Source organism: Mytilus trossulus, chromosome 3 (assembly GCF_036588685.1).
Source record: "Mytilus trossulus isolate FHL-02 chromosome 3, PNRI_Mtr1.1.1.hap1, whole genome shotgun sequence".
In the NCBI taxonomy this organism is placed as follows: Eukaryota; Metazoa; Mollusca; class Bivalvia; order Mytilida; family Mytilidae; genus Mytilus; species Mytilus trossulus.
The window spans coordinates 39359083-39371078 of record NC_086375.1 but is presented as its reverse complement, the minus strand read 5'-3'; the positions used below and the strand labels follow the sequence as shown (position 1 = coordinate 39371078).

Genomic DNA, 11996 nt, shown 5'->3' with positions numbered 1-11996 from the left:
AAACGAATGAAAATTACAAATCTAATTAATCGAAGTCAAAATTTCAGAAAACATTTTTATGGTGTAACGTCGTGTTGTAGAATCATCGTGCGAAACGTTTATCGATATACATTTATTTAACGTTAAAATCGACATATTGGTTTTAAATTGCTTCCTTTTCGGTAAATTCACTAATGATAACAACTACTGAACACACACTTTTATCGTAAATATTTTCATTGACATCTTAATAAAACACTGCAAAGATCAATATTCTTTGACTAATATTTTCATGTTAACAATTTTAAACAAAATTTATCAATATGAACTAAAATTAGACACGTTTTCTCCTTACTTACAATTGCCTTTTTATAATGTTGTAATAATTTAGTTGACAAAACACCTTTTTTGCAAAATACATGGGCTTGTTCAATGTTTTAATAGCTTATGATAAGTGGATCGCCAGAGAGAATAATTCAAGATTAATTTAAAAGTTATGAAGCATAGTAACGAATCGATATGATAAAAGTGAAAATAAGATGTTTAAACTTAAACAATCACAATTTTCAAGTCAGTTTCCCAATACTCGATTTGGATGAAGAGTTGTCACATTGATACTCATAACAGATCTTCTTATTTTCATCGAATATGAAAATCGTTCAAAGTAGACTGAAATAGAACATGCAACGATTTACATATATTTTCATTTCAGGAAACTGTTGTAAATAGTTAGTGTTATATACCATCTATGGCATACTAACATATATGAATAGTTGACCATATACTTTCATACGATTGTTGTATTCTTTTAATATTTCTCTTTGTATAAATGAAAATGTATATCTTAGTAAACAACGATTGACGTCAACAAAATAAGAAAAGAAACATACTCCACGCAACAACAAATACCGCCATAAACCAGGTCAAAGTAATGATTTCGATTAATCATTCCGATCTGAAATTCTTATTTCATACATTTTAGTATGACACAAGTGCATTTAATTTCGGTGTTGTGCTGATATGTCTAATCATTTGAGGTTTTTCGTTTCCTTTTACATTTTTTTCTCTCCATTTACAGTATTTATGTTTCAAAAACTCCATGCACAAGGAGCACGAAGCCACAAAGATGCCAATTCCTATCAAATAAAACGCACTTTGAACATCTATAAGCGTTATTGCATTAGACTCTTTTAGAAGAGATTCTTTGCAATTTCCAGGTTTTGGCCAATGTCTCAACCTCCATATCTGAAGCAGTCCACTTTCATGTATTGAAATTATTCTAAAAACAGAACAAGACAAAACACTTTAAATATATTAAGGACACCTTGATACTATTTACAGAAAGTACTCTTTTGAACGTGTATTGATCGTTTTGGTAAACATTTTTCACTTCAGATTCCCAAAATAAAATGCATTCTAAATATCTAACAGTCCTAAAGCTTTTTTTATCATGAGTTTCAAGTAGTGTTTCAGTTTTAAAAAAAGAAATATATTATACTAGATTGTTTATAATACCAAAACATATACAACAGATACAATACATACTATTTAAGTAATCACGAATCTAAGAAATAAAAAAAAACGTATCACGCTTTTGTTGTTTGATTATTTCTTGTGACTTAATGAATAGCTAGTTGTAAACCATGTCCGACTTTGGCTAAAGTCTAAGTCCCTGATTGTTTCTGAATTCTCCAATGCATTATTGACAGATTGTGTTATCAAAATACTTACTCGTCAGTAAAAATCTTGGTGAATGGTGAATTATTTGGTAGTGCCATTGCGTACTGTAATTGAAGTACTTCAGCTAATGTCATGGCTAGTTCACAGTTATCTATCATGGTCATATCAAAGAACGTTTTGTCTACAATAAACGCATAATTTCCTTCCAGTACTTTGCCTATATGTTCATCACCTATATAACTCAGGACCCTTGTATCAGATGTATTATACTCTACAATTCCGCTCCATATTTTTTTATACTCTGGTATTTCCGATGTCTGTGAAATAAATGGAAATTAGAACATTTTAAAAGTTTCCTTAATTTAAGTATTAAAATAAAATATAGTCAAAATTGAACCTTTACTGTCCGTCCAGATATACAGGATATTTAGTTAAATATCAAGTCTTTTTTTTGGCAAATTATTTTGTTTTTCTGATTACATTTTAAAGATGGCAATTACAGTAGTGGCTATATTTATTGGAACTTGTGTGGTTTACTTTTCTTGTATAATATTACGTTAATTCAATACAGTTTTTGAGGTTGTGTAACTTATGCATTATTTTAAACCACAACATTCAATATTGTCTGGACTATTTGTTTGAATACTTATTCTAAAACAATTTCTCTAAAATCAACGTTATATATAAATAAATAACGTGTGTACAGCCATTTATTTCGTTGTCCATCTTTGTTTAAGAAGTGCACCAACATATGATTTTTCTTCATCAATATTTTTTTTACAGTCATATAAACCAAAAAAACAGGTTTAGAAAAAAAGTTTAATTCTAGAATTTTTTGACTTCTCAGAGGTGTACATCCTTAAGACAAAACAAAACCACAGTTGTCAATTTACCTTGAAAATTTGTTCAAAAATTGCTCCTCCTTGTATTCCCCATTTATATTTATCCTGTGCAACAAGTCCTGAAAGATCTGTGAAAGGTAGTTTGTCTTTTGTCACTGTCAGAAAGGCAATTAGATTACCACTGTAGGTAGCCATCATAATTATACAGAATATCCACCAGAAGCTTAAAAGAGTACGACCTGATGAAGAATCTGCCATGTGTGCACCACCTATCAATATACAATCCATATTACCTTATACACATGTAGTAACGTTTCCCTGTATAATCTAATTTTGTGTAGAAAAAAATAAAGAAACGGGTAGATGAAAAAGAAACGGAAGATTCACAATGCTAAATCACATTAAAAGCTTTATGACCAAAAGATAAACCTTCAATTAATAGTGAATTCCATCTATGGTCATTATTGCCTGAAGGGAGTTGAAATCTAAGTTTTCTTAACATTTTAATTTATCATCGGGTTGTTTTGCTGTGCCTTTCCGTGCATAATTAAATCCTACATCTTTTTCTGAATTATCCACGAATAATGATTGTTACGTAAACAATTAGGAGCAACAGTAGATAACCGATGTTCAATTTTATAAATAAGTAAGCACAGATCAAGATAAATGAAAAACCTGAGGAAATTGAAAAAACTTAAAACAGAGTGAACTTGGGCCTGACGAATGCTTGGATAGGACAAGTTTTTCATGATATGCATTGAACACCAATCATGTAAAAATTTTCTCGATCAAAATATTACAAACGGTGATACCGAAAAATCGGTAAAAACAGATCAAATTACTATTCTGGTTACTTAAGATTTGAGATCATGTCTGAAATTTAACACTTTATACATTACCAAAACATTTATAATACGAACTCTATCCAACAACCCGGTGTTTACAACTCGTTTCAGATATTAGGTTTTTAATTGCGTTTCGTCTCCTTAAGACTGATAAGTGGCTCGCGATTCATAACAGCTGAAAGGCTCATTCACAAATATTAATGTGGTTTACAAGTGAATCGCTATAACTGACATCATTAGTTACCTTGTGTCAATAAAGCACCATACATATACCAAAAAGAGTCTGAAAAATGATGCAATCCTGTTATTTTACTTCTGTCCTCTACTTTTTTATAGTATGGATTGTACTTTTCGAAGAAGAATAGGAAGAGAGATGAAATTGGCAAGGAAACAAATATACATAGCAAGACAGTAGTACTGAATGGATCTATCAGTGTTCTCCATTTGGTTAAGTTCGGGTCAGGTTTTTTCATTAGGATAACGGATGGTTCATAAAAATATGGATATGTAAAATCTATAACTTGTTCCCTATCTGTTTGTATTGTCAAAGGAGCAGCCACTATATCTACATCCTGGAAATAAAGCAAACAGAAGATTTATAAAAGCAACGAATTACCGATCGCTATACTCAAAATCTAGATCTGCAATATACATTAAAATACATAATGAAGGAATTGTCTTAACAATATTTCGATAATATCAGATATTTCAATTTTGTATTTGGAGTCTTGACGAATAATTTTTCAAATCTGTATTACCAAATGCCTATGTGACGTCACTTCCGACTTAACTTGCATGAATATATCAGAAAACAATTATATCCTAATGAATTTCTATTAGTCAAAATACGCAAATTAAAAAAAGATGTTTTGTGAGTCTTCATTTTTCTATGATGTGTTTTTTGCACTTTTTTTCCTTTTTTTTTAGCTATGGCGTTGTCAGATTTTTTTTTTTTTTTATCTATGTGTTTGAATGTCTCTTTGGTATCATTCGTTCATATTTTAAAATGTAAGGTACTACTCGTTCGACAAATTATATCAAAATATTAGCAATGTCTAAAGGTTCTAGCTGACAATAAGGACACACAAGAATCATTTTTCATGTGCTCCGGAATCTGTATCATATCAAACTGATTGTATAAAATAATTTATAACTGAGAACAAAATTATGAAGTTGACAGAAATACTCACCCTTTGTTGTAGTTGTCCTACCAAACCTGTCCATGACCCATTCGATGTTTCTGTACCCCATTGTCCATCTGGTGGCGATGTTATTTCATACCTGAAGAATCAATGCATTAAATTATATGCAAAGTAAACCTCTTTTCTAGTAAAAGAGGGTCGAAAGATACCAAAGGGACAGTCAAACTCATAAATCAAAAATAAACTGACAACGCCATGCCTAAAAATGAAAAAGACAAACAGACAAACAATAAAATTGAGAAAATAAATGGGGAATGTGTCAAAGCTACAACAACCCGACCATAAAGCAGACAACAGCCGAATGCCACCAATGGGTCTTCAATGTAGCGAGAATTCTCGCACCCGTATGTGTCCTTCAGCTGGCCCCTAAATAATATGAACACTAGTACATTGATAATGGACTTCATACTAAACTCCGAATTAGACACAAGAAACTAAAATTAAAAATTAAAAAAGACGAACAAAGGCCAGAGGCTCCTGACTTGGGACAGGCGCAAAATTGCGGCGGGGTTAAACATGTTCATGACATCTCAACCCTCCCCCTTCAACTCTAGCCAATGTAGAAAATTAAACGCATTACAATACGTACTCATGACACAACATACAAAACTAAAGAATAAACAACACGAACCCCACCAAAAACTAGGGGTGCTCCAGAAGGGTTAGCAGATCCTGCTCCACATGTGGTACCCGTCGTGTTGCATATGTGATAACAAATCCGGTAGATAGTCTTATTCGGTAGGTCATATTCATGAAAGGAAGGGGATTGTAGTTTCGACGTAAGGATTATATTCGATATCATTTGTGAAACGGTTATTCCATAACGGTCAACCAACTATTGATGGCGGCCGTAAAACTTAAGAAGGGATGATTTCAACTTCACCGTTTGGAACTCTTGGTTTAAGAACTTCTTTGTGAGTACCAACCCTCTATCAAGAACATCATGATAGTAAAGGTAAAGACACATTAATCTTTAAAGGTCAATTTTCTATTTTACCAATTATAGTGATAAAAAAGGCTTTCATGGATAAGTTTGTTTGAATTTTTTTTTTAGTATATTTGTTAAAATGAATATGCGATGTGTCATCTCTCTCTTTTTTAATGTAATTTTATAGCATAATTGTCTCGCTTTTATAATGAAAACATTGCGAAAAAAAGTTACTGCAAAATAATGTTTGAAATAGATAAAACAAAAGGACTAAATTATTCAAAGGAAAATTACTATGTCTTCCGTGCAATAAAACAAAAGAAGTTTGTTGATGTCCAATCGAAATGCTACGTTACAATAACCAATTAATTCAAGACCATTTATCAAGTTATAACACAATACTGCATTAATTTCACGTTAGGTGTATGTCTTCTATACATATTTCTATGCATTTTATGTGAAATCGAAGTTGTTTTTCTGCTAATTCTTATTTCCTTGTTTACTATTTATACAAATATTTTAATGGTGGAAAGAACAAAGACCAGATATCACAACCGATATATTTTCCAGTCTTCATTAATTTCATATTTTCCCTATTTTATAAAGTTCTATTTCTTTAGACATACCTGAACAAAGTATTTGATTATGGTTTTGTTTTTATATTTGCCATTTTACTATTTAAATTAGTTCATATGCGTATGACAAAATAATTAAAAATTAAAGAACCTTAGTGAGCACGCTCACATACCCCACGTCCCCACATTGTCATTGGAGAAATTAAATAAGTGAAAGAAAAAAAAAATTGTATAAGAAAAATGAATTTCCTGCCAATATGCACATCTAAATAGTATGTCCTTATTATTTACAAAATTTCATGAAATTCTATTGTGTGGTTTCAGAGGAGTTGAGATGACAAACTATTGCAGAGGTACATTGAAGCAAATAAGTTCAAAGGCGTGTAACTCCTAGAAAAAAAAAATGAGTCACAATTTCCCGTCGATATGCACAACTACATAGTATGTCCTTATTATCTGAAAAGGTTTCGTGAAATTCTATTGTGTGGTTTGAGAGGAGTTACCATGACAAACTGTTGCAGTAGTACATTGAAGCAAATAAGTTCAAAGGGGTGTAACTCCTAGAAAAAAAATTGAATCGCAATTTCCCGTCGATATGCACAACTACATAGTATGTCCTCATTATCTGAAAAGGTTTCGTGAAATTCTGTTGTGTGGTTCGAGAGGAGTTGCGATGACATACTGTTGCAGTAGTACATTAAAGTAAATAAGTTCAAACGGGCGTAACTCCTAGAAAAAAAATTGAATCGCAATTTCCCGTCGATATGCACAACTACATAGTATGTCCTTATTATCTAAAAAGGTTTCGTGAAATTCTGTTGTGTGGTTTGAGAGGAGTTACCATGACAAACTGTTGCAGTAGTTCATTGAAGCAAATAAGTTCAAAGGGGCGTAACTCCTAGAAAAAAAATTGAATCGCAATTTCCCGTCGATATCACAACTATATAGTATGTCCTCATTATCTGAAAAGTTTTCGTGAAATTCTGTTGTGGTGTTCGAGAGGAGTTGCGATGACAAACTGTCGCAGTAGTACATTAAAGTAAATAAGTTCAAAGGGGCGTAACTCCTAGAAAAAAAATTGAATCGCAATTTCCCGTCGATATGCACAACTACCCTCCGCAACTCGTTGCGTGGGGTATAAAAATACATAACATATGGTTAATCTGTTGTCAGTGTTGAGTATCTGTTGAAATATATTGATGGTAAAGAGTGTTGCTCTTCATAATAAATCATTGCTACGATATATAACGGAATACATTCCAAATGATCCCATTCCTTGTAGTAGTAGGTCATAAAGGGACAACCTCGAAAATCTGTAGTGACTTTAATAATTATATGCACCATTGAAATATTTCAAATAACTTGTTTTTTATATAAAAAAAAAAGAGCGAACTCCAATGAAAATTCGAAATTGGAAGTCTATGATCAAATGGCAAAATCAAAAGCTCAAACACATTAAATACATCCACCAAATGCATAACAACTGTTATATTCCTAACTTGGCACAAACGTTTTTTCTTACGTAGAAACTGGTGGAATAAACATGGTTTTATAGCTAGCTTAAAATCTTACTTGTATGACAGTTGCATAAATTCGGTTATATTGACAACGATGTCAACACAAAAAAACAGATATATATATATATATATCTAAATTGTTAAAAGTAGGGGTACAGGAATTAGCATTGTGTAATAATCTTAAAAACAAAAACTACAAAAAACACAGAAAGAATTACAAAAAAGCATATATAGACAAAGCACATTAGCAAAATGAAAGACAGGAATACAAAAATAAACCATAGCACTATAACTGAATGACCGGATGTATATGAACCGAGTCACGTCAAATGGATATTACCGAAAATATATGAAACAATAAAAGAAATATTCACAAAGACAAAGAAAAGAATACTATAACTCGTTATTTAGATGATAAACAAAGCCAGAACCTAGAATATGTACTTCAAGACCATCGTGTATTACTTTTAAGGTTCAAACCGGTCTTTTTATCATCCAGGTGAACCTTTTTTTTTTTAAAAGGACGAGACAGTCTATGATATACCCCTGGTTCGTCAATTTTCTGCTCAGACAATGGTGACGTTTTACATAGTCTGAGTAGAATTATGCTAGAAAAATATTTAAGTGTAATTTTTCCTGTGTGAATTGAAAACATATGTTTACCAATCAGGAAATGTAAACTGTGCAAGCATATGGTTACTGATAATTGATATAACAGTCCACCAAAACAAAAGGACCAAACAAGAGACGGTAGACATCACATGTCAACATACAAAAGCTTAAGGTCTGTGAATATGAATGAGGTAGATTACGTTAATGCATGATCCTCAAAACGATATATAGAGACATAAATGATAATTGACGAGATTTTCGATTGGTCTTGACAGCCATGATACATTCAATCTAACCTTTTGGTCACATTAAATTATTATAAGGTTGATATTCAAATGAGCACATGTTGCTGTTGTTCCTTATTTTAAACTGTATTCCAATTTAGATACTTACGTAAAGTTAAGTTCATGGGCAAGCTCCTGAAGTAGGTCGATTGAAAATCCTGTATAATTGTTTGTTTTGACATCATGGACGATAAATGGCTTCCACTACAAAACACTTAATAATTTATTCATAAAACATGTGATAGAAAAAACATTCTAACATCCTAAAAAGCTACAAATGCACTATTAGTTTTTTTTTTTTTTCGAATAATCACATTTCATTTTAATTTGTAGATTGCCTAACGATGATTTAAGAATAAATTATTTCTACACTCATATATCCAAAAGAATGAAATTTGATGAAGATAATAAATTACATAAAAGTTACATGCTACTTACTGGTAATAAGCTGACAATGAATTTTCGGTTATTAAAACCGAAATGTTCGTTCGGAAAGATATCTTTGGAATAAAGTAATCTTCCCGTTAGCTGTGTATATCCAATAGTACTCAGCCCTCGTTTCGTTTGATGCCACATTAGTGTTTTGATGGGTAGCCAAGCACAATCATTCAAATCATCGGAATCCATCTAGAACGATATTAATTAGTGAATCAAATTATATATCGGTGATGGTTTCAGTAAAGTCTGGATTTACTGACAACGACATGGTAATGACTCAAAAGACGACGAAAAGATAAGTTCACAAACAAATTACATTGAAATTAGTTATCAAAGGTACAAGGATTATAATTTAGTACGCCAAACGCGCGTTTCGTCTACATAAGACTCATCAGTGACGCTCATATCAAAATATTTATAAAGCCAAACAAGTTCAAATTTGAAGAGCATTGAGGATCCAAAATTCCAAAAAGTTGTGCTTAATACGGCTAAGGTAATCTATCAACGCTTGAATATTATCTCAGAGCTCCAGAAGTTCGAGGAACTATTGCTATACAGGTGCTTGCGTTGTTTCTGTTCATTATAATAGATTTAAGAACATGTGGTATGTATGCCAATGAAACAACTCTAAAAGTCTTCACAAGTCACAATTTATAAAAGTAAACCATTACAGATCAAAGTACTGTCTTGGCTCACAGCGAACAGCAAGATATACATGTATATAGAGCCCAAAAAATGACAAGTGTAAATTCATTCAAAGGGGGGAAAACAGCAGTCTAGTCTATATAAAAACGAAACACGAGAAACACTTATGAGCACATCAACAAACGACAACTACTGAACATCATTTTCTGACTTAGAACAGGTGCAAATATTTGCAGCGGGTTTAAACGTTTTAATAGGTATCAACCTTCACCCTTATCTGAAACTACACATTTATTGATGATTCTAAATCTATGAAGTCATAATCTAGGAATATAAGACGGGATTATGGTTAGACAACTGAAACATGCCATAGGTCATAGATATTTAATTGTTTTCACATTTCGCACGTCTGTACTTTTTACAGCTTTTTTTGTTTAATCGACATTGCACATTTCTGAATACTATATGTTGAATGTATTTACTGTGATATTGTTTGCATATCCTCATGAGTTTTGTTGGTGGCTATCAATCATTCTATATATCGAGTAATCATATACTATGCACATTTATTTGTATCATAAACATAAATTGTTCACACTAATACTCGTACTTTCAAATAAAATCATCAATAATAGAGATTGATAGTCAATTTGTAGGTTTGCAAATCAATATTAACATGTTTATAAATTGACTTTCAATTATTATTGATGCTGTTTAAATCAATAACTCGAGTCCTTGCATTTCATAATGCATAACAACTTTCATGCTTAACATATTTAAAAGTGTAAAAACAATTACCAGTAAGCGTTAGTACTTGTTCTCCCTTCAAATTTTATCCTATTGTTGAGCATGTAAAGTTGCTCTGTAATTGATTATATAATTTAATTATAGTATATGCTTCTATTAATATGAAAATCTGGGAAGGAGCAATGAATTTTTAGTACTAGTTCGTGTTGTTTTGTGTACAGTCGATTTGAGCTACAACATGTATGAGTCGCATCTCAACCATAAGAATTCGTCAGAAAAATTGGAATTGTTAGACAGTGTTAACTTAATTTAAGTGGTTAACTTTCTTAGTCTCATGATTAGTTTCGGTGATTACCATAACAATAATTAAAGCACAAATGTAACTATATTTCAGTTTAAAATGTTTCTTTTAATTCAAATGCCCTTTAAGGATGTTTTAATTGAAATTCATTGAATCAAAAATTGAATATTGATCCTATAAGTCGAAGAGCATTATTAAAGGACCAAACTAAGCTAAAACTAGGTTGATATGTTAGGGAGGTCCTTTCTTTCAAAAAAGGGGGGTGAATGGTTTCCGTGGACTTAAACCTTATATTTGTATTTGTATTATTATGGTCTCAATTTAAAAGAAAACAAATAAAAAATCTGCTTACATTTTGAATGTATACCTTTTTGAACTATTCTTAAACCTCACCTAAGTACATTCAGAAAAAAAAACATAGGCCAATGTCTTTTTAACGGTTTTATAGTAATGGATACAAGATTTTGTATGAATTTTTACAATTCTTTTAAATGTGTTAATGTATTCGAATAGTTTTTAATTGACATATTTAATGGTCTTCAGTACTGACAACTTACGTCATAAAGTTCTTCAATGGCAGCTTCTGTTAATGTCCCTGGATAAGAGATGTTTAAGACACTCATATGCTTGAAAACCTTCCTGACACTATCTTCTAGATTCTACATATAAAAACCATAAAAGTCGAAAAAAGTTTTTAACTAATTGTTGTAAGAAGCACTTTTACTTTTTAGTCTATTATTTTTCTTCAGAAAACGTATGAAATCTAAAATATTGATTAGCACATACGACAACATTGTATCATCTTCTCTTCAGAGCAAAGAAGTGGTTATGTTGACAATTTGGAAAAACAATTAGCCAACTATATAAAAAACAAAGTCTTGAAGTTAATTATCTTCTCGGTCCTCTATAGTGACGTGTGTCGTATTACTTGTTAGAAATCTATATTTTTAGACTTTTTGTTGGGAAGACTTATCTTAGAAGTCCTGCTTTTAAACTAAACGGACATTCCGAACTAAGAGGTTAATTTTATCGAGTGTACAAGTATGTACCTACTAGATTTCTTACTCCAAATATCCTCATGTGCACTATTCTATTTAAAAAAAAATCACGTAAAATTATTAAAAACGTATTTACTAGAATGTTAGCTTTTGGTATTTAATTATATTATCATACCAATTCATTTTGTTGATATTTGTTAAGAAGCACTGTCGGGTATTGTATCACGGCTACATTGTCTAAATCAGAACTACTATTTGTTTCCAGTTCTGAGAGATCACAGTCATGAAAAATTCCAAGCAACCATTTGGATTTGTGAAGTAGGGATGATCGAACCATATTTTTACGTCCATAATCAAAGGGCTGAAATAAAATGAAACGTATTTAAAAAGAATTAAAAGATAT

General features: G+C 31.4%; 1 protein-coding gene across 1 annotated transcript; it reads right to left on the bottom strand.

Moving 5' to 3' along the window:
* Positions 1-876: 876 nt before the first annotated feature.
* Positions 877-11245, bottom strand: LOC134709413 (glutamate receptor ionotropic, kainate glr-3-like). The gene is made up of 8 exons (XM_063569575.1): positions 11153-11245; positions 8903-9091; positions 8574-8668; positions 4537-4627; positions 3591-3918; positions 2553-2770; positions 1711-1976; positions 877-1258 (listed from the first exon to the last, which is right to left on the bottom strand). Exons 1-8 carry the CDS (start codon positions 11216-11218, stop codon positions 958-960), a joined length of 1554 nt encoding a protein of 517 aa, XP_063425645.1. The 5' UTR covers positions 11219-11245; the 3' UTR covers positions 877-957.
* Positions 11246-11996: the final 751 nt, after the last annotated feature.

Bases quoted from the DNA above. Each gene is read 5' to 3' on its own strand.
- LOC134709413 (XM_063569575.1), bottom strand. From the start codon at position 11,218: ATGAGTGTCTTAAACATCTCTTATCCAGGGACATTAACAGAAGCTGCC. The intron at 8,669-8,902 runs GTAAGTAGCATG...AGTGTTTTGTAG, and splicing joins TCATTGTCAGCTTATTACCA to TGGAAGCCATTTATCGTCCA. The intron at 2,771-3,590 runs GTAACTAATGAT...GTATATTGATAG, and splicing joins TGGTGCTTTATTGACACAAG to GTGGTGCACACATGGCAGAT.